We start from the raw sequence: 20,032 nt of genomic DNA, 5'->3' as shown, positions 1-20,032 counted from the left end.
ACCGCCCCCGCCTCCATCGGAGCTTCGGCTAAAGGCTGCTGAAACGCTGGGGGTCCGCACCCGAAGGCCGGCTGTCCTCGACCCCCGCCACAGGCTGGGGAAAACAGAGCCGAGCCCGCCGCCCCGCACCTGGAACTCGCGGCAGGAGCCGCCCCTCCCGCCCGGCTCCGGCACTTGGTAACAAACACTTCCACTTCCTGAGCCCGCTTTCTTCGCCCGCTGCGGGGCGCCGCGCCGAGCGCAGGCCCCGCCCCCGCGCGCTCCCATTGGCCGGCGCTGTTCACCCGGCCCGAGCGCCCCGGCCCGGGGGCCCCCGATTGGCTCGCGGTGGCCCACACCCTCGGGGAGGCCCCGCCCCCGGGATTAGGGGCCGGGGCGGGTTCTGGAACGCTCAGACGCCGCGCGGGGCGGGGATTGGTCTGAGCGCGTCCTCCTTCGCTTCGCAGTGTTCGGGACACCTGCTCGCCCCTCGCGTCTGGCGCCGCTGGGGCTCCCCTGCCAGGCTCCCCGGTTCCTCCAAGCTCGCAGAGCAGGGAGAAGGGCTGGGACGCCCCGGACCCGGACCCGGCCCGGAGCCCGCTGCGCGCCGCTGAGCCGTCGCGGGGCGAGATGAGCGCGGACGCGGCGGCCGGGGCGCCCCTGCCCCGGCTCTGCTGCCTGGAGAAGGGGCCGAACGGCTACGGCTTCCACCTGCATGGGGAGAAGGGCAAGGTGGGCCAGTACATCCGGCTGGTGGAGCCCGGCTCTCCGGCCGAGAAGGCGGGGCTGCTGGCCGGGGACCGGCTGGTGGAGGTGAACGGCGAGAACGTGGAGAAGGAGACCCACCAGCAGGTGGTGAGCCGCATCCGCGCCGCGCTCAACGCCGTGCGCCTGCTGGTGGTCGACCCCGACACGGACGAGCAGTTCAGGAAGCTCGGAGTCCAGATCCGGGGGGAGCTGCTACGCGCCCAGGCGGGGCCGGAGCAGGCCGGGCCGCCGGCCGCCCCCGGCGAGCAGGGCCCGGCCGGTGAGAACGAGCCGCGCGAGGTCGAGAAGAGCCACCCGGAGCGGGTGAGTGCGGGCCCGGGGCCGGGCGGCGGGGAGGTACCCGGGCGCCCCGAGAGGCCGGTCCCTTTGGCAGCTTCCGCCCGGCGCCCCGGCTGTTCCCTGGCGGGCGGGGGACCGCGTCCCACGACCCCATCCTCCCTCCCCGCCCCAGGCTGGGCGGGGAGCCCGGGCGCCTTTGCCGCCTGCACTTCTTTTTGGCCTTGGTGAGGGTGGGGGGCGGTGCAGGGGAGCCCAGTCCCCTTTTCGTCTGCTCCCGTACCCCGGAAACCCCGGAGTTCTCTACCGCTACTCCTAACTCCTGTGGGGTGAAGGCGAGAGAGCCGCGTCTTTAGAAAGCGGGGCGCGAAGCCCTCCTGCGCCGAGCCCCGGCGTGGGGTGGGGGCGCCCCGCGTGTATCATTAACCTCGGGCCGCTGGACTTCATCCTTCCCAAGTCCAGGGTGCCTCCTGAGAAGGGGCGATGGGTGGGGGCGGGGTGCGCGGAGGAGGCGCAGAGGCGTCTTGGGGGTGGCGGCTCTGCCACCCAGGAGGATTTATGAGTCTGAGGAATGTGTAGAGTAAGCGCTAGCTTGTATCAGGCAGCGGAGGGAGGACCTTGGAGGAGGAGGAGGAGGTGGAGGAGAAAGATGGCTGGGGGAGGGAGCGAGCTCTCTGCCCGGCAGCCACTGGAGGAGCTGCCCGGGGCAGGTGGTCTTGCCCGCGCCCCACTCACTGCCCTGCCTGGACAGCTCTCGCCAGCGTTTGCTGGTCCCCCAAACCATCCCAGTGAGTTCGGATCAGCTGCAGGAGGGCAGCTGGCAAAACAGGAGCTGTTGTGCAGAGCCCCGGGTCCCGTGAGACAAGGCGGGGCCTGGGGTGCCCGCGGTGGGGCGCCCAGGGCCCCCTCCAGCAGGCGCCAGTTGGGGGCCGTGTGTGGCACGGGTGCCCCAGGGCCGAGCCAGGAGGACCCTCCCGGGACAGCGAGAGGGCACAGTTCAGCATTTAGGTAGAAGGCGGAGCCTGAGAGGACCAACTGGTTTGGTGTAAGAGAAGGAAGTGAGGTCACCAAGAACACTGCCCAGCCAGAATTGGGTGCCAGGAGTTCCAGGGCCACCAGGCTCCCACTTCCTGCCACTGCCAAGCTGGCATAGGCCCAGGGTGGGGGCGTGGATCAGAGCACCCCTGATAAGGGGTAGACACCAGGGATCAGGAACAGATGACCTCTGGTCCCAGGCAGAAATCCCATCTGAACTTTGTGCTTCTGCTGAGCCTGTCCGGCCCTGTCCTTTTCCTTCCCTTGCTCTTAGCCAGGGGCTCAGATGACCCCTCCCCCACAGCAAGTCACAGCTCCTCCCTTTGCCCTTTTGGTTCTGGCCGGGGAGGCCCTGGGGGGAGGCTAACGTGGAAGCCTGCACGGCACAGGCCATTCCACCATCTCAGAACCGGGCTCCCCCAGGTGGTGGGGTGGGCCCCACCTGTGTGTGTGCTTCCTTGGGCCAGCAAAGCCACCTGGGGGGGTCCTGGGGACGCGTCCCCAGGCAAGTCACGGTTCTGTGCACTGTGGTTTTCCCATCTACAAAATAAGGGCATTGGCTGAGGTGCACCTGCCGCCTCTGTACAATTTTAGAAATGGGGGGCAATGCTGGCGCCTCTGCTAGATTCTCTGAATCGAGCTTCGCTTGTGAGGCCGAGCCCTGTGCGACCACCTCCTTCAGCCATATTCGTGGCTGGTCGGCTGGAAGCCCTCCGTTAGAAGGCTGCAGAAATGCTCACACACAGAGTGAGAGCGACTTTTTTTGCAAAAGGCATCCGTTTCACAAAGCATCTCGCTGAGGTTTGCTGATGCACTTTAACCTGAGTTTGTGTGCAGCAGGCCGGCTGTCCCTTCTCTTCGCTAGTTCTCAAAGACGCAGATGGTCCCAGTAGAAAGGTGCCCAGCAGGAGTGCTTACCTGGATGGCGTCTGGTGGGGAAGACCAGGTGTGGTCTAGAGTGACACAGGGGGCTGGCATTTGGCACAGTGGTTAAGTCGCTGCCTGGGATGCCCAGGAGCGGCTGGTTCGAGTCCCAGATACTCTGCCTCTGATCCAGCCGACTGCGTGTGCACACCCTGGGAGGCAGCAGGTGATGGCTCAAGGACTTGGGTCCTTGCCGCCCATGTGAGAGACCCTGCTTCAGCCTGGTCTGGCCTTGGCTGCTGGCTTCTGGGGAGGGAATCGCCCAAACCAACAGATGGAAGATACCTCTCCCCCCACACTGCCTTTCAAATAAAACACACACACACACACCCCGCAGGGCCAAGCATGAGGGGTGCCTGGAGCCCTGGCCATCCGTGCTGGACTGGGCTCTCTAGGCTCAGGAGGGGAGGGAGTACTTAGCCCCCCCCCTTCGTTGTTGGCTTTTGCCTCCTCCACTCACAGGGGGAGAGGGGCAGCGACACCTTGCTTGAAGCCCCCCAGCCAGTCCCCTCCACCGCCTGTCCCAGAGTGACACCCAAACCCTCAGATTGGACCCTGACAGCTGGGCAGGCCTGAACCCGCCCCTCTGCACTGGCCCAGCAGCCTGGAGCCAAGCAGGGCAGCTCTGTGAGCGTCCGTTTCCTCTTGTGTAAGCTGTGGGTTACAGCAGCCAGCCCACAGGGCCGTGGGGATTACGCGAGGATGAACACGCAGCAGGTTGCTCACTGCCTGGCACTGAGGAAGTACCCAGTAAACACTGGTTCCCGGGCATTTGGATTAATGAAGAATTCACAGGGACAGGCGCTGGGCGCCGCGGCGAAGTTGCCGCTTGGGTTGCCAGCATTCCCCGTCTCGTGCGCCTGGTTTGAGTTCAGCTCCTCCGCTTCCCACCCAGCTTTCTGCTCCTGCACCTACTGGGAGGCGGCAGCTGATGGCCTCGGTCCCTGCCACCCTCGGGGGTGGGCATGGTGGTGTAGCAGGTTAGGCTGCGGCTTGGGACACCTGCTCCCATAATGGAGTGCCAATCAAGTCTGCTTCTTTTCCTTTTTAAAGATTTATTTATTTATTTGAAAGGCAGAGTTACAGAGAGAGAGAGGTCTTCCGTCCACTGGTTCACTCCCCAAATGGCTGCAACGGCCGGAGCTGAGCCTATCTGAAGCCAGGAGCCAGGAGCTTCTTCTGGGTCTCCTACGCGGATACAGGGGCCCAAGGACTTGGGCCATCCTCTGCTGCTTTCCCAGGCCAGAGCAGGGAGCTGGCTAGGAAGAGGAGCAGCCGGGACTTGAACCATCGCCCCTATAGGGTGCCGGCACTGCAGGCAACAGCTTTACCCACTATGCCACAGTGCTGGCCTCCCTCCTTTGCTTCTTAGCCAAGCTCTCTGCTCATGGGCCTGGAAGGCAGCTGATGATGGCTCAAGTTCCTGCCACCCACATGGAGACTCTGTTGGGGTTCCTGGCTCTTGACTTTAGCCTGGGCCAGCCCCAGCTATTGTGGCCATTTGGGGAGTGAACCAGGTGATGGAAGAGATCTCTCTCTCTCTCTCTCTCTCTGCCTCCCCCTTTCAAATAAGTAAATAAACCTAAGAAGGAGAGAGAAAGACCCAGCTTGCGTTCTGGACTCGGCTTCTGCCTGACCCAGCCCTGGCTGTTCTGGGTATTTGGAGAGTGAACCAGCCACTGGCAGATCTCTGTCTCTCTGCCTTCTAAATAAAACGAAACTAAAGAAATAAAAGTAGCTAGTTCACAGTGAGGTTACACGTCCTGGGGGGACAGCCAGCGCTGGATCTGCCCCGCGCTGTGCAGGTGCAGCCATGGCCAAGCCTGGTACTTGGTAAGTGCTCAGCCATTGGTTGCTTCAGGTGAGGTGGGGTCTGGCGTCCACTCTCACTGCTGCCCCCTCCCCTCCATCCCAGAATCTGAGCCCCCCCCCCCCCCGCCAGCCACGCCCTCCCTGAGCCGGCAGATGGCGCCCCTCCCTCTGGGAGTCCTCCTGCCCCCTTCTGTACCACGAACCTCTGCGGATGCTTTCCTGGGTTCCTTGGGCAGAGCTGTCTCTTCCTTTCCTCCTGCTCTTTGTCCTTGTATCTTTCTTTTATTATCTTTCTTTTTTATTATTTATTTGAGAGACAGAGGGCTGTTGCACTGGTTCGCTCCCATCTGCTGGTTCACTCCCCAAGTGCCCACAACAGCTGGAGCTAGACCCGGGCTGAGGCCGGAGCCGGGAGCCAGGAACTCCATGCAGGTCTCCCCCGGGATTACAGGAACCCAGCTAACTTGAGCCAGGAAGCACTGCCTCCTCCTCCCAGGGTCTGCGTTAGCAGGAAGCTGGAGTCAGGAGCCTGCGCCAGGGATGCCCGCCAGGCACTCGGATGTGGGACGTGGGTGCCCTAACCAGGGACCTAACTGCGAGGCCGAGCACCCGCCCACATCCTATCTCTTTATCGCTCTGAACATGCAATATTTTAGTTATCTGTTGGTGAGCTCCTCCTCCGCCGCACGGTCAGCCCCAAGGGCAGTGACCAGTTTATTTGTGTTTACGTGCCCGGCGCATGGTAGGGAGGTGCTCAATAACCAGCTTTGAATTAATGGATGGATCCGTGACAGCTGTCAGACCTTTGTCCCCGCTCATCTCCTTCCAGGCCCAGCACTCCCAGGCTTGCCACCAACACACCCAGAGACTGGAATTCCAGATAAGCCTCCCACCTCTCCTTGCCTGCTGGCAGCTTCCATCGAAGACTAGAAAGCAAGAGCCCGGGCCGGGACCGGGGCGGTGTTTGAATCCGGGTGCTGCCAGTCGCTGGCCGCGAGGCCCTGGGAGCCCCATGCTCCTGCTGGCTCTGTGAGGTGCGGGTACCGGGACCCCCTGGCGGGGCTGTTGGTGTAAAACCTCCCCGCCTGAGGGGGCTCCTGCCAGTCTTCGCCTTGATCCCAGAAGCAGAGGCCGCGCAGGCACCCCCGCGGCGGTGTGCATGGCTGGGTGCGCTTTGCCGGCAGGCTCCCAGCCCCTTTCCCAGGGCGGGCGGCTGGTTCACACCGACGGGCTTGGAGCTTTGGTGAGGCAGAAGCGTGTGGGTTTGAGATGCTGGGGGGTGTGAGTTTGTGCCGCTCCCTTAACTTGAGACCCCTCTCACTGGCAGAGCAGTGCAGCCCCTCGTCCTCACCTTGTGTTCCTGTTCAGTTAAGTCAGTCACTCTGTAGAGGCTCCTCTTAGAGGAGGCTGGAGACCCTTCTCCCCCTCCCCAGCCTTCCCATCCCAGGGGGCCCTGGGAAAGTGGGGGGGAGGGCGCTGACAAGAACCAGGGCCGGCGGTGTGGAGCAGTGGGCTAAGCTACAGCCTGCGATGCCCACGTGCCATATGATGAGTGCCTTTTCCAGTCCCAGCTGCCCCACTTCCGATCCAGGCCCCTTCTTGTGCTCCTGGGAAAGCAGCAGAAGATGGTCCACGTGCTTGGACCCCTGTCACCCACGTGGGAGACCTGGATGGAGTTCCTGGCCCAGCCCTGGCCTTTGCAGCCATTTGGGGAGTGAGCCAGCAGACAGAAGATCTCTCTGTCTCTCTCCCTCTCTCTCCCTTTTTCCCTTTAACTCTGCTTTTGAAATAAATCAATCAATCTTTAACAAGGAGTTCAGCCAAGGTCTTGGGGCAGTAGGCCTGTTCCCAGGGAGAGAGCAGAGCTCCGGATCCCAACACCAGGCGTTCCTCTGCTGCTGCTGCTGCGACACGGTGGCCCTGCCCAGGGAAGGAACCTTCCGGTGTCCTCCTAGTAGGTACCGACACACCTGTCGTTGATCTGCCTGCCTGCCTGCCAGTGAGGTGCTGTTTGCTGTGTTTTGTAACTTGCTGGTCAATGTGCGGTCCCTGACAGCTAGTCTTTGTCTCTGGGAATATGCTGTGTACTAAACACACCTCAGTCCAGGTGACAGCTGCTCCACTTCCCATCCAGCCCCCTTCTAATGCTCCTGGGAAAGCAGCAGAGGATGGGCCACGAGGCAGGGAGGAGCCCCTGGCTGGACAGTGGGTCCCGGAGCCCGCCCTCTGTGCAGCACGCATCCCGGGGCCTCCAGCTCACGGAAGGCCTGAGTCTCCAGCCACACCAGCCCCCCCCCCCTTTTTTTTAAGCATCCCTACTTTAAACCCGTTTATCTTTTTAAACTCTTGATCCAAAGGGTGGATCTCGAACACAGCAAAGATTAAGAGTGGGTGGGGCGGGGCCAGCACTATGGCTTAGTAGGGTTAAGCCTCCACCCACAGCCCTGGCATCCCGTATGGGCGCTGGTTCATGTCCTGGCTGCTCTTCTTCCAATCCAGCTCTCTGGGAAAGCAGTAGAAGATGGGCCAAGTCCTTGGGCCCCTGTATCCGCGTGGGAGACTGGAAGAAGCTCGTGGCTCCTAGCTTTAGGTCAGCTCAGCGCCAGCCATTTAGGGAGTGAACCAGCAGATGGAAGACCTTTCTCTCTGTTTCTTCCTCTCTCTGTAACTCTGCCTTTCAAATCAATCTATATATATATATATATATATATATATATATATATATATATATATTTTAAAGTGATGAGACATAAAACTGGGACTCAGAACTGCCAGGGTCATGGTGAACAACAGTATTAGCCTGGCAGCGCGAGGAGAGGAAGGGCTCAAAGACCCCCAGATCTTTGGATCCAGCTTCCTGCCGGGGACGGGGCCCGGGCACCCAGCTCTGTCTGCAGACAGGGATCCTTGTCGGGCCTCCGCCCAGAAGGGTCAGGCTCCTGACCCCATCCCCCTCGGGGCCGGGCTGGGCTAAGCCACAGTCTGTAGCCTCGCCTCTGCCCCGCGGCTGGCTCTGCGGCGCCCCTCAGCCAAGAGCCTCTCTGGACGCTGCCCTTGACTGTCGCCTGGGCCTCCCTCCGGGCAGGACGACTCCCCACGGCCCAGTGTCCTTGTCCTTAGCAGAGGACGAGTGCTGCGGAGTCTGTAGGGTGGCATCCAGCTTGCAGAGGCCGTGGGCTCAGCTCCGGTCCCACCCTCTGCTGTGACGGAGGCCAGAGGTCTGAGTTCTCAGAGACGAACTCCACCCTCACCCCGCGTTTATGGCCAGGTCATGGGCGCCTGTGTCCAGCCGCAGACGTGGGGGCTGGGGCTAAGGGAGAGCACGTGGCAGAGAGAGGCCGCTTCGGCTGTGCTATCTGGGGCGGCAGCTGCAGGCTACCGCAGGAGGCTACTGGGCACTGGAAGGGGGCTGGTCTCGGGGGTTCTGTGGGAGACCAGATGAAGATTTGCACAGGCTGGGTATCCCTTGTCACACATGCCAGCAACCACAAACCAGTGTTTGGGATTTCAGACTTTCTCAGATTTGGGAATACTTGCATGTATAACGTGAGATAATTTAGGGAGGTAACCCAAGTGTACACAAATTGATTTGTTGCACATACACATATTTTAAATATTTATTTATTTACTTGAAGATAGAGAGAGGGTGTTCTTCCATCCACTGGTTCACACTCCTAATGACTACGATGGCCAAGATTGGATCAGGCCAAACCTGGGAGCCTGGAACTCCATCCGGGTCTCCCACATGGGTAGCCGGGGCCCAGGTACTCGGGCCACCCTCCGCTGCCTTCTCAGGCACATTGGCAGGGAGTTGGATCGGAAGCATAGCAGCTGGCGCTCCGATGAGGGATGCCCGGATCACAAGCGGCAGCTTGACCCCCGTAGCACAGCTCTGGCTCTGCAGGTAATTTTGTGCACGATTTCTAATGACTTTCCGTGCTGTGCATCTTCCCACTGTGGCCTCTATGTCAGTGTGCAAAGTTCCGGATGTTGGGGCATTCTGGATGAGGGGTGTTCAACCTGTGCCAATAGGAGGATGTAAAATATCACAGTTGTTGAAAAGGAACTGTATGTTGGAATAATATTTTAGAAGTGTTGTATTTGGGAAAATACTAAAATTTCTTTTTATAACTTTTTTTAAAGATTTATTTGTTTGAAAGTCAGAATTAGAAAGACAGGGAGAGGCCGGTGCTGCGGCTCACTAGGCTAATCCTCCGCCTTGCGGCGCCGGCACACCAGGTTCTAGTCCCGGTTGGGGCGCCGGATTCTGTCCCGGTTGCCCCTCTTCCAGGCCAGCTCTCTGCTGTGGCCCGGGAGTGCAGTGGAGGATGGCCCAAGTGCTTGGGCCCTGCACCCCATGGGAGACCAGGAAGAAGCACCTGGCTCCTGGCTTCAGACCGGCACAGCGCGCCGGCCATAGTGGCCACTTGAGGGGTGAACCAACGGAAGGAAGACCTTTCTCTCTGTCTTTCTCTCTGTCTAACTCTGCCTGTCCAAAAAAGAAAAAGAAAGAGAGGGAGAGACAGAAACCTTCCATCTGCTGATTCATCCCCCAGATGACTGCAACAAGCCAGAACTGGGCCGATCTGAAGCCAGGAGCTCATGCAGGTCTCCCATGTGGATGCAGGGGCTCAAGCACTTGAACCGTCCTCCGCTGCTTTCCCAGGCGCATTAGCAGGGAGCTGGATCTGAAGTTGAGCAGCCAGGACTCAAACCAGCACCCATATGGGATGCTGGCTCCACAGGCAGAAGCTGTACCTGCTACGCCACAGCACCAGCCCCATATTTTTCTTACAAGTTTTAAAATTTGGTTAGGAGAGAAACAGCTCTCCCATCCTCTCCTTCACTCCTCAGATGCCCCCCCAACACACACACACACAGCTGGGGCTGGGCCAAGCCGAAGCTCGGAGCCGAGCCGGAACTCAATCCTGGTCTCCTACTTGGGTAGCAGGGACCCAACTTGAGCCATTACCTACTGGAAGCTGGAATTGGAATAGGTACCCAGGCATTCTAGAGCGTAACGGCTATGCCAAATCCTGCCCTTTGGTTTTCTTTCCTTTTTAGCGTGGCTACTAGGAAATGTTAACTCTTGCACGTGACTGGCAGGTCTGAGTTCATATTCTGCCGCCTTCTCCTGTCGCCTGTGTGTTTTGTTTGTTTGTTTGTTTGTTTTGTTTTGTTTTGTTTTGTTTTGTTTTGTTTTGACAGGCAGAGTGGACAGTGAGAGAGAGAGACAGAGAGAAAGGTCTTCCTTTTGCCGTTGGTTCACCCTCCAATGGCCGCCGCAGCCGGCGTGCTGCGGCCGGCGCACCGCGCTGATCCGATGGCAGGAGCCAGGAGCCAGGTGCTTTTCCTGGTCTCCCATGGGGTGCAGGGCCCAAGCACCTGGGCCATCCTCCACTGCACTCCCTGGCCACAGCAGAGGGCTGGCCTGGAAGAGGGGCAACCGGGACAGAATCCGGCGCCCCGACCGGGACTAGAACCCGGTGTGCCGGCGCCGCTAGGCGGAGGATTAGCCTAGTGAGCCGCGGCGCCAGCCCGCCTGTGTGTTCTTGAGCAGTTTACTCCCTCTCGTTCAAGCCCAAGCTCCTCATCAGTGGAACGGGACAATAGTAACCTTCCTTGAAGGGTTAGAGTTGAGTTTCGTGAGGAAACCACGCACAGGTCCCAGCATATAGCAGATGTTCGGCAAATGGCAGCGTGGCGCCCCAGTGTCGCAGCTCCTTGTGTAGCCTCTTGGGACGGCACAACCCAGTTAAAGCCCCAGCTTGTGGGAGGAGGGGAGGTCTGGCGGCGATGGTGGAGCACCTGCAAGGTAGGCTGAAAGGCACGGGCCGCCAGCCCTGGGTGCTGTCCAGCCAGGTACCAGGCTGCCCCGTCCCAGGCTTGCCCAGCCCTGGGGAGGCCTGAGCCAAACTGCTCCACCGTGGGTCTCTCTGGCTGGCACTGGGGGAAGAGCCGACCAGCCAGAGGGAGAGTCTGGCTCAGGCCCCCGAGGCCCAGGTGTGCCAAGGAGCTGAGTTCAGCTTATGCACTGCTTCGCTCGCTGCCGGGTACAGGCAAGGACCCTCCCACAGAGAAACAGGAAGTACAAGATGAAGGACACGGAGGAGCATCCTTGAGTTCCAAGGGAAGTGTCCAGCATTCCTCAGGGGAAGAGGTCCCACAGGGTAACAGGAGGACATCAGGGGCTTGGGGGCAAGTGGCCGTCCAGCCCACTGGACCTCACCTAGGGCAAGGAGAGGAGATCTGGGCATCTGCCCTGTGTGCCGAGCCCCCGGTCACGTCCTGGCCTGCCCGGAGGACAGAGCACTGTCACTGGTGCCCCAGGCAGAGGCAGCTCTCTCCACCTGGCTTCCTCCAGGAGCCAGCACCAGACCCAAGCCTGGGCCCCCAGAGTCCACGGAGCCAACGGTGCCTCCTAGAATGGCCAGGGCTCTTACCCCAGCATGCCCCCCAGCCTGGGCTCTTCCCACCCATCCCCTCCTCCTGTTGTCACGGCTGATTTCCCTGCAGGGGGAGGAGGGCAGAGCCACACCATGCTTATTTGCATCAACTAGAGCCCGGGGCTGGGGCTGGGCTAGGGAAGGGCAGTCTTGGGAGATGGTGGTCACCTCTGTTGTCCCCTAGCCGCCCTGGTGGTCTTCCTGCTCCTCCAGCCCATCTCCTGCACCCCAGGGCTGCCTGCCAGCCAGAAGCAGGGAGGTGGCCAGGCTGTTTCTATAGGGCCCATCGCCAAGGCATCAGCCAGGGAGGGACTGAGCCCGGTGGGGCGTTGGCCCCCAGCCACCCGCAGCCTCCCCTCCCCCTTCACCAAGGAGGGGCAGAGAGCAGGCCTGGACCTGCTCCCCGGAGACGGCACCAGGATTAGGGTATCGACTTTCCCGGCTTTCCAGGTGGCTGCTGGTGGCGCCTATTGAATTCCGTGCCCGCTGTCCGCTCCCTGGACCGTTGCGTGGGTGGAGGTGATGGGGCGGCCACCCAGGGTGGGGCTGGGCTCCCTGGGGAAGGGGAGGGGTGAGTGGCAGAAGGGCTGTGAGGAGGAGCTGGAGGCAGCTGGCCCAGCCATCCAGCCCCATCTCGCCCCTTGCACCTGGGTCTCCACCAGCCCCTGAGCACATCTGGATTTTTACTTCTTAGAGACTCAGTGGCATCGGTCCCCTGGATGCCCTCCTGCCCATTGTCCCAGGCCCCTCTGGGGCTGGCACCGAGACAATGGGGCCCACACACCAAGCTCAAGATGACCTGGACTTGGCCCCTACCCACCCTCCTTTCCCCCAGAGCCAAGTTCAAGCCTTGCCCCAGCTGGGCTGCAGGGAGGGCCCAGGTACAGCGGTGGCTGGGACCAGCCGGGCCCCAACAGATCCCCCAGGAGGGCTGTCTCCAGGGACTCCCGCGGCACCAGCCCACCCCCCAGGCTGGGAGGGGCCGCCTGCTGGGCTGACTCAGCAGGTGACTGTGACACTTCTGTGGACACCTGGGTGGCTTCAGGAAGAGTGGGAAGCCCCCACCTCTCCATGTCCGAGAAGGCTTGTGTGGGTGTCTAAGGGCGGGGGAACTTCCTGGGGTTTCCTGTCTGCCCAGCCACCCTGTCAGACCCTGAAGCCTCCAGAGAATCCCCCAAAGGGCAGTACAGCAGGTCCCAGGGGGACTGGGCTGAACCGAGTCCTTCAGACTGGGTTCCCCATGCCCCCTGCTCCTCCTGGCTTGGTGCCTGCAGAGGGGCAAGGCTCAGAGAGGCCCCAGAGCTTTGAGGATGGATGTCACAGGCAAGGGACCCTGGTGACACTTGCAAAGACTAGGCCCAGGAGGCAGCAGCACGGGGCAGGGGGAGGGGGCAGCCAGCACAGCCCTACTGGTTAGGAAGTCCCCGGGGCCAGCTGCCCCCCAGCCCAAGAGTGTTCACCACCCATCACCCACGTCCCCCCGCCGCCAAGCCTTATCCCTCAGCTCAGCCTGTAGCGCCGCTGTGAGAGGCCTGAGCACCCGGAAGGAAGGCGGTGTTTCATCAGCTCCTGGGCCGCCTCCCCTCCGAGCCCACAGCCAGAGCTGGAAGGAGCCCCATGGGGCCTCGGCTGCCCAGCTCTGCCAGGGCCTCTGCTCCCGGTGGACTGCCCCGTGCTGAGCAGCCAGCCCACAGTGTGGCTGGAGAGGCGCAGGTGCGGGGCAGACCCGGGGATGTGTTCCGGCTGTGTGACTGCAGGCGCTGGGCTTGCCCTCTCTGAGCCTGTTCCCCCACCCCTGGAGCACCTGGCTCTGTCCCGGTGGGAAGTTCTTTGGGGCTGTCCCAAAGATTCACCCTCCCACTGTCCGGGGTGAAGGACCAGGTTGCCCAGCCCAGGTGGCTGAGGCCGAAAACTGAGCCTGTCCTGGTGGTGGCAACTGGTCGGACCTGTTCTGCTCCCTGGGCAGCCTGGGGGAGGGCCGCACCGCAGCTTTGCAGAGGGATTAGCTGGAGGGGAGAAGAGCCTGGTCTAAGCCCAGAATCAGATTGAGGTCTTGGAGGGCCCTGGGGGGCCACGGGCACGGAGCTAGAGGGGCCCCTTTTCATAGCTCACTTTGTTGTTTGTCAGTCTGGGGCAAGGTGCCCTTAGCCCAGGTGTGGGTCCGCGGCAGCAGGGGACGGCCACTCCACGCCCCCCACCGACATCCTGGACCACAGGCCAGAAGGAGCTGCCTGAGCCTTGAAGGGAGATGGGCCCTCCCACCGGCTCTCAGCCGCAGGGTGGGGAGCAGATGGCGCCACCTCCCTGGCTGCAAGCCGTTCGTGCAGGAGGCTGGGAAGCCCTGCTCTTCGCTGCTCCCCACTCTCCCCTGCCTTCTCCACTGCAGGGGGGGTTGGGTTTCAGGGGCACCCCACCCCCACTGTGGCCACGACCTCCCTGCCCCCAGCCTCACTTCTTTGCCCAAGGCCACTCTTTGTCGGTGTCAACAACAGAGGTGAAGTTCGGTGTGCACAGGGATCTGAGGGCTACAGAGGATTTCCACGGCCGTCCGCTGTCCGTCCACTGTCTCGCTGGGCTTCGCAGCAAGCATGGCAAACAGGTGGCAGTGAGAACGGCTCTGGCATGCAGCAAGCGAGCAGGGCAGCTGGAACCCCGGCTGCGGCCTGGACTCCTGGGGTGGTGTCCGGTGCCGGCAGGGCTGCTCGTGTGCCTGGTGATCCAGGGTAGTCCCCCTGGACCAGCAGCCCCACCCCAGGCTGGAGAGGAGGGGGAGAGGGTCCCCAGAGCAGTCCTTGGGCTCCACTTGGTCCCACAGCTGGATCCAGAGTTTGCTTTTCTTGGCCCCTCCCCCTTTGGGCTCCTTGGGGACTCTCAGGGTCTCTGTTGCCATGGTTACAACACCCCCACACACCTGGAATGCCCCATGATGGCTTCCCACCAGGTGTCTGGGTGTTTGGCTCCTTGCAGCCCCCTCCCACCTGGCCGTGGCCTTGGTTTACTGTAAATTGCTGACCGCTTGCAGTAAACAGCTGGCCTTGCCTCCCCCTCGGCAGGGGATGGGTCCACAGGGCCTGGGGGCCCAGCGTGTGCCCCGAGAAGCCAGCCAGGCTGACGGGACATCCCGGTCCCTTACCCTGGAGGGCCAGGCCAAGCCATGGAGGGAGAGGGATGGGGTCTCAATGGAGTGTACTGAGGCCTTGCATTACTCCAGACCTTCCTCGGGGGAGGTGGGGCCGGGACACTGGGCAATGGCCGTGGCCCTCCTCTCTCCCCGCAGCGCGAGCTCCGGCCTCGGCTCTGCGCCATGAAGAAGGGCCCCAACGGCTACGGCTTCAACCTGCACAGCGACAAGTCCAGGCCGGGCCAGTTCATCCGCGCCGTGGACCCAGACTCCCCGGCTGAGGCCTCGGGGCTCCGGGAGCAGGACCGCATCGTGGAGGTGACTTCCCAAACCCTTCGGGGCTCTTGCTGCCTGATGCTGTGGCGTGACCATCAGCCGTCCAGGGAGGGCCCGCTGCCGGCTCGCTCATGGGTGTAGCCGGCCCAGAGGTGGGGGATGGGCTGATGGACAAGCTGGCTGACTTCTTGCCCCCACTCTCTGGGCTTGGGTGGATGTCAGTGGCCGTCCCTGGAGCTCCTTTGCTGCCTGAGGACTCTGCCAGACCCCGGGTGGGGTTGACAGCCCCCTCATCCCTCTCCCCACAGCGGGCTCTGAGATCCGCTCCTTCTCCTGCTGTGCTGGGGGAGAGGGAGCCGGAACCAGTGCTTGGGCGGGTCCCAGAATCACAGAGTCCTAGAAGCTTAGAGCCGGAGGTCAGCCCTCCACAGACTTCTCAGCTCACTCGTGAGAAAACCGAGGCCCCGAGCCGGAGCGGGCCCGCCAGCCTGGCCAGGCCGCACGGATCTCTCCCGTCCCAGTCCCAGTCCCAGTCCCACAGCTGTGTGTGTTTAAGTCTCCTCTTCCCACGTGACCTGCCTCTCCCAGCTGTGAAGTGGCAGCACCACTGGCCTCACCCAGGACTCTGCAGGGGGCGGAGGGCTCCCACGTCCTCCCCTCCGAGCTGAGACCTATAACCCAAGCCCCCCCACCCCTGTCCCACAGGTGAACGGGGTCTGCGTGGAGGGCAAGCAGCATGGGGACGTGGTGACTGCCATCAAGGCCGGCGGGGATGAGACCAAGCTGCTGGTGGTGGACAAGGAGACCGACGAGTTCTTCAAGAAATGCAAAGTGGTCCCATCTTCTGAGCACCTCAACGGTGAGCTGGGTGAGGGGGGCTGGAGGCCCCCACGCCAGGGCTGCCCAGCGGTGCCCAGCACATTGCTGCATCCCAGGTGAGCGGCAGGCAGCTTCCCGGCCTGGACGCTCCCTCCCTGTCCTGGGGAAGCCCAGAGACACTTGTTGGGGGAAGAAGGGGGCCCAGCATGGGGCGAGGTAGCAGGGCTTGGCAGTGGGCTTCTGAGGCTGGCCTGTGAGAGGTGGGGCAGAGTTTACTGGTTCCCGGGGTCAAAGCTGCAGCACCGTGGGCCGTGCTGATGTCAGCAAAGGGTTAACTCTGAGGCGGCCTGCAGCCTTTGCTGGTCCGATCAGAGTCCATGACGGGCCCAGTGCTCCCCCTGTCTCAGGTTGTCTTGGAAACTCTCAGCCTGGCTCTAGAGAGCAGTGGGTCCCCCTCCCGCGGTCCCTGGGCCCCTGCCCTCACCATCCCCCACCATCCCCCTGCCAAGCCTGGCACCTCCCCCTGGCCGGGCTGAGCCAAATGGGGCAGGGCAGGACTTTCTCCCTGGGAAGATGGCTCCAGGAGCAGGGGTGCCCGCTCGGCCACGCTGAGGGTGGAGTCCCTGGACTTTGCAATGGGCGGGGCCTCCCTGAAGGTCAGGGCTCTATAGGCGAGGGTCCACATGACTCAGAGCTCAACTGAGTGGCCTGACACAGAATTGTGAGGGGCTCTTGGGAGTCCTTACGCAGACTCTGGGCACAGAGATGAGGCTCCAGCCTTGCCGTGGGGGACCCGTCACAGGGAAGACACAGCACGGGACACCTGGATCCCACTCGGCCCTTGGACTTCCCTTCTTGTCTGTCTCTGGCAGTGGACACTGCGGGGTGGGGGTGGGGGAGCACCCCCACTGTGCCCTGAACAGGCAGGGGAAAGGTTTAGAGTCATCAGCCGTGCCCTGGAGCAGGGACAAGGACAGATGCACGGGAACCGGGAGCCGAGAACCTGCCCAGGTCCGCTGGTTCCTGCAGGTGGCACAGCCACCCCCCCCCCATAATGCCATACAGAGGGACCCCAGGCCCACTGCTGCTGCCAGGTTTCCATGGGCTGGGGGAGAGGACGCCCGGGCCACTGCCCTTGAGTTTCTTGTCCCTTCATCTGCAGGCTGGCACGCAGGCGTTGGGGCAGGTCCCAACTCTAACCTGCACGGGCTTACCAGCACCACCTGGCAGGTGCCTGAAACATGCCGAGTCCTTGGCCTGCCCCAGACCTACCCGTGTGGGATCTGGTGCCGAGGCCCAGGAAATCTGTTTTGTTTGTTTGTTTGTTTGTTTGTTTGTTTGTTTAAACCAGTTTCCCAGGCAGGAATCAGGGAGCCAGCCTGGAACTTCAACCCCATGGAAGATAACAGGTTTTCATACAGCTCATGACCCATGTGTGGCTCCTGAGGTCTGTTTAGTAGATAAAAGGCCAGCCTGTTTTTCTTAATGCAGTGAAATAGGGAATATTAGAGCAGTACACTGCGGTAAACGTAGAGCTCTGTAACACTGTGTGTGCTGGATCATTAAAATGCGAAATGTAGTTACAGCGGGCTGTGGCCAAGAAAGTGTTAAAACACTGACCCAGGGAGCCACATCCCATGAGCCACCCACACCCCTCGCCCTGGCCGCCTCTCCAGCCTGTACTCTGTGCCCCTTCCCCAAAGCTCCTGGGCTCACCTCTGCACTCTCCTCTCCTAGGTCCCTTGCCTGAGCCCTTCACCAATGGGGAGATACAGAAGGTAAGGGCCCGGCCCCTGACTGCTTCCCGTCAGAAGGTAGCATGGTTGGGAGGCTGGTGTCTGGGTCAAGCTGAAACCTTGGGTGCCGGTTCTGGTTCCTTCCTGAGCTCCAAGCTGTGGGACAGCTAGCGCACCCCTCGGCCGCTGCCTAAGGAGGGAGAGGCCTGGCTGGGCCCCTCTGCAGCCGCCATCCTGGTGACAGGTCCCTGCCTCCAACTCCCCACTGTACAGAAGAGGCCATTCTTCCCCCCAAGAACAGAGCTTCAGTGTCTGGCCGCGTGCGCTGGGCCTCTCTGCTCCTTGCAGTCTGGGTTGGAAGAACAAAGCCCCTCCTCCCCAGGCAGAAGGGAAGGGGGTAAGGCTGGGGGGGAGATGGCGGGCCGGGTGCCAGCCGAGCCTTGCAGGAACCCAGGAAGAGGCTGGACGCCAAGCTGACGCCCTGACAGAAGCCTTCATTCCGGGACCGGGTGGGAGCCCTTCGGGGCCTGCCCACAGGTGTTCCTTCCCCAGCTCCTGCCAAGGGGCCCGGCAGGGGAGGGTCCCTGGGCCCCATAGGGGGTCTGGAACTCTCCATCCACCCTGTTCCTTCGAGGCCCCGCTTGGCTGTCAAGGTTCCTGGGGTTGACTGGGCCACCGGTGGTGAGAGCAGCCCCCAGGTTGCCCAGCCAATAGGAACCTGGTGGGCTGCACCCCTTGGTCACTGGCCCACGTTAAGGGGGGCCAAGGAGGCGGCTCAGCTCATGAATCCCGACAGGTGACAGGCATGGCCCTGCAGCCCACGGGGTGGAACCAGGCCGCCCTCTGATCCTTTAAGGAATGTGGAAGTGTAAAGCCGTGGAGCCGGCAGGCTCAGGCAGCGGGAATCTGGGTGGGTGGCCGGGGCTCGCGTGGTCCTCAGACCAAGATCCCCATCTTCCCTGGGAGCTCGCTCCCCACGCCCCTCCTCTCTCTCCGTGCCAGAACAACCCTGAGACCCTGGCCCCAGCGGCCTCGGAGAGCCCCAGGCCAGCCCTGGCAAGATCCGCCTCCAGTGACACCAGCGAGGAGGTAGGTCTGCTGGGCAGGGGGCGGCGACTGGGCCCCAGAAGCCGATTCCCAGGCCCCTCTGATTTCTGGCACACCAGCGGCCTCGGACGTCACACGCTGAGCCGCTTTCTGTTCTCATGACCTGGCTTCCCTGGGCGCAGCCCCAAGGGAGCCACCTCTCTGAGGCTGAGGACCAGGGAGCGCGCAGGGGACCGACTCAACTCGCTGCTTCCCCCTTCTCTCGACAGCTGGCTTCCCAAGACAGCCCCAAGAAAGAGGACTCCACGGCCCCCTCCTCGACCTCCTCCTCCTCCGACCCCATCCTGGACTTCAGCATCTCGCTGGCCGTGGCCAAGGAGAGGGCCCACCAGAAGCGCAGCAGCAGACGGGCCCCCCAAATGGACTGGAGCGAGAAAAAGGAGCTTTTCAGCAACCTCTGAGCGCCCCGGCCGCCCACCCCCCGTCACCTCCTCTCCGCCCGATTCTCCAGTCCCCAGCCGCCCACCCTCCTTCACCTCCTCTCCGCCCACTTCTCCAATCCCTGGCCGCCCACCCCACCTCACCTCCTCTCCGCCCGCTTCTCCAGTCCCCGGCCGCCCACCCTACCTCACCTCCTCTCCGCCCCGCTTCTCCAATCACCCTCGAATCGATCTACAGATCAGCACCAGTGCCCCGTTCCTGGCCATGTGACTTTTTTAGAGAACTGTGCACTTCCCTGCCTCGAGGAAGGCAAATGCTTTTCTGCCCTACCCCATCAAACAGCAGCAGACTCTGTCCCTCTGCTCCCGCGTGGCTCTGCCTGGGACGGCACCGGGACCTGCTTTAGGCGAGGATGGTGGCACCAGGCACGTGGTCCTCTTCCCTCACAACCCCACAAGGGACCAGGGGACTTTGCGGCAGCCACAGCTCACCTCGCGGGGCGTCCGTCGTCCTGACAGCTGTGGCTGGCTTGCACCTCTTGTTTTTGTTGATTTTTTTTTTTAAGGGTGCACATCAGTTTAGAGAGACGTTCATTTCCTTGATTAACGTGATTTTCCTGGCTGTTGCAGCCTGGGCACAGCAGAGGCCTCAGCCTTAAATTTGTGTCCCTGCTCCTCCTCCCCCAGAGGCCTGGGCAGCGTGGGGAGGGCTTGGCTGGCCCTTGCCCAGCGCTGAGCCAGGCCCCCCATTGTATGGAGACTCCGGAAATTAACTGGTTCCTGCAAACCGCTCCAGTCTCTGTGTCTTCCTTTGGGGCTTTGTCTTCTGCCCCGGGAGTGAGAAATGGCACACAGGTGGCCCTCAGGCCCGAGGAGCTCTGACCAGGGTGCCTGGAGTCTGGCTGTGAGCTGAGCTCGGGAGGGTGCCTGTGCAGGCAGGGCTGCAGCACCGAGGGGGCCAGGCCCCTTATGCAACAGGGATGTTTATCTGCGGAGGCAGGAGAGGCGGCCCACGTGTTCAGAGGACTCTGGGGAGGTGTCTCAGGAGTGAATCCCAGGATGGAGCAGGCTCTGGAATGCGAGGACTTGGCTTTATGCTGCCTGCCGGCAGCCAGTGGGCCACAGGATTCCCAGGAGCAGGCTGAGCTGGCGCCAGATACTCTATCTTATCTGGCCGGGCCCTGATTGCAGCTGTTGGCCGGCAGCCCCCTGGCTAGGCTGTGTGGCCAGGTGGAGGGGCGGGGACTGTCCAAAGGTGAACAGGCCTGGCCCTCCACAAGACTCGGGTCTCCTGCCTGTGGTACCTGGGGCCACCTCTTCTTGGAGGTCTGCCAGGGTGGCCTGTGAGAGCTG

The 20,032-nt window shown here is 62.1% G+C and overlaps 1 protein-coding gene across 1 annotated transcript; it reads left to right on the top strand.

Moving 5' to 3' along the window:
- Positions 1-417: 417 nt before the first annotated feature.
- NHERF1 (NHERF family PDZ scaffold protein 1) lies at positions 418-19,299 on the top strand (the record flags this gene model as incomplete). Its single annotated transcript, NM_001082345.1, is given in 6 exon segments — positions 418-1,050; positions 14,518-14,679; positions 15,343-15,496; positions 17,194-17,234; positions 18,195-18,281; positions 18,509-19,299. Coding segments are annotated over 6 exon segments (1,077 nt in total).
- Positions 19,300-20,032: the final 733 nt, after the last annotated feature.

This window comes from Oryctolagus cuniculus, chromosome 17, assembly GCF_051225735.1.
Source record: "Oryctolagus cuniculus isolate XC-2025 breed Fujian yellow rabbit chromosome 17, ASM5122573v1, whole genome shotgun sequence".
NCBI lineage: Eukaryota > Metazoa > Chordata > Mammalia > Lagomorpha > Leporidae > Oryctolagus > Oryctolagus cuniculus.
The sequence above is the reverse complement of the archived record's forward strand: the minus strand, read 5'-3'. Positions and strand labels throughout refer to the sequence as shown.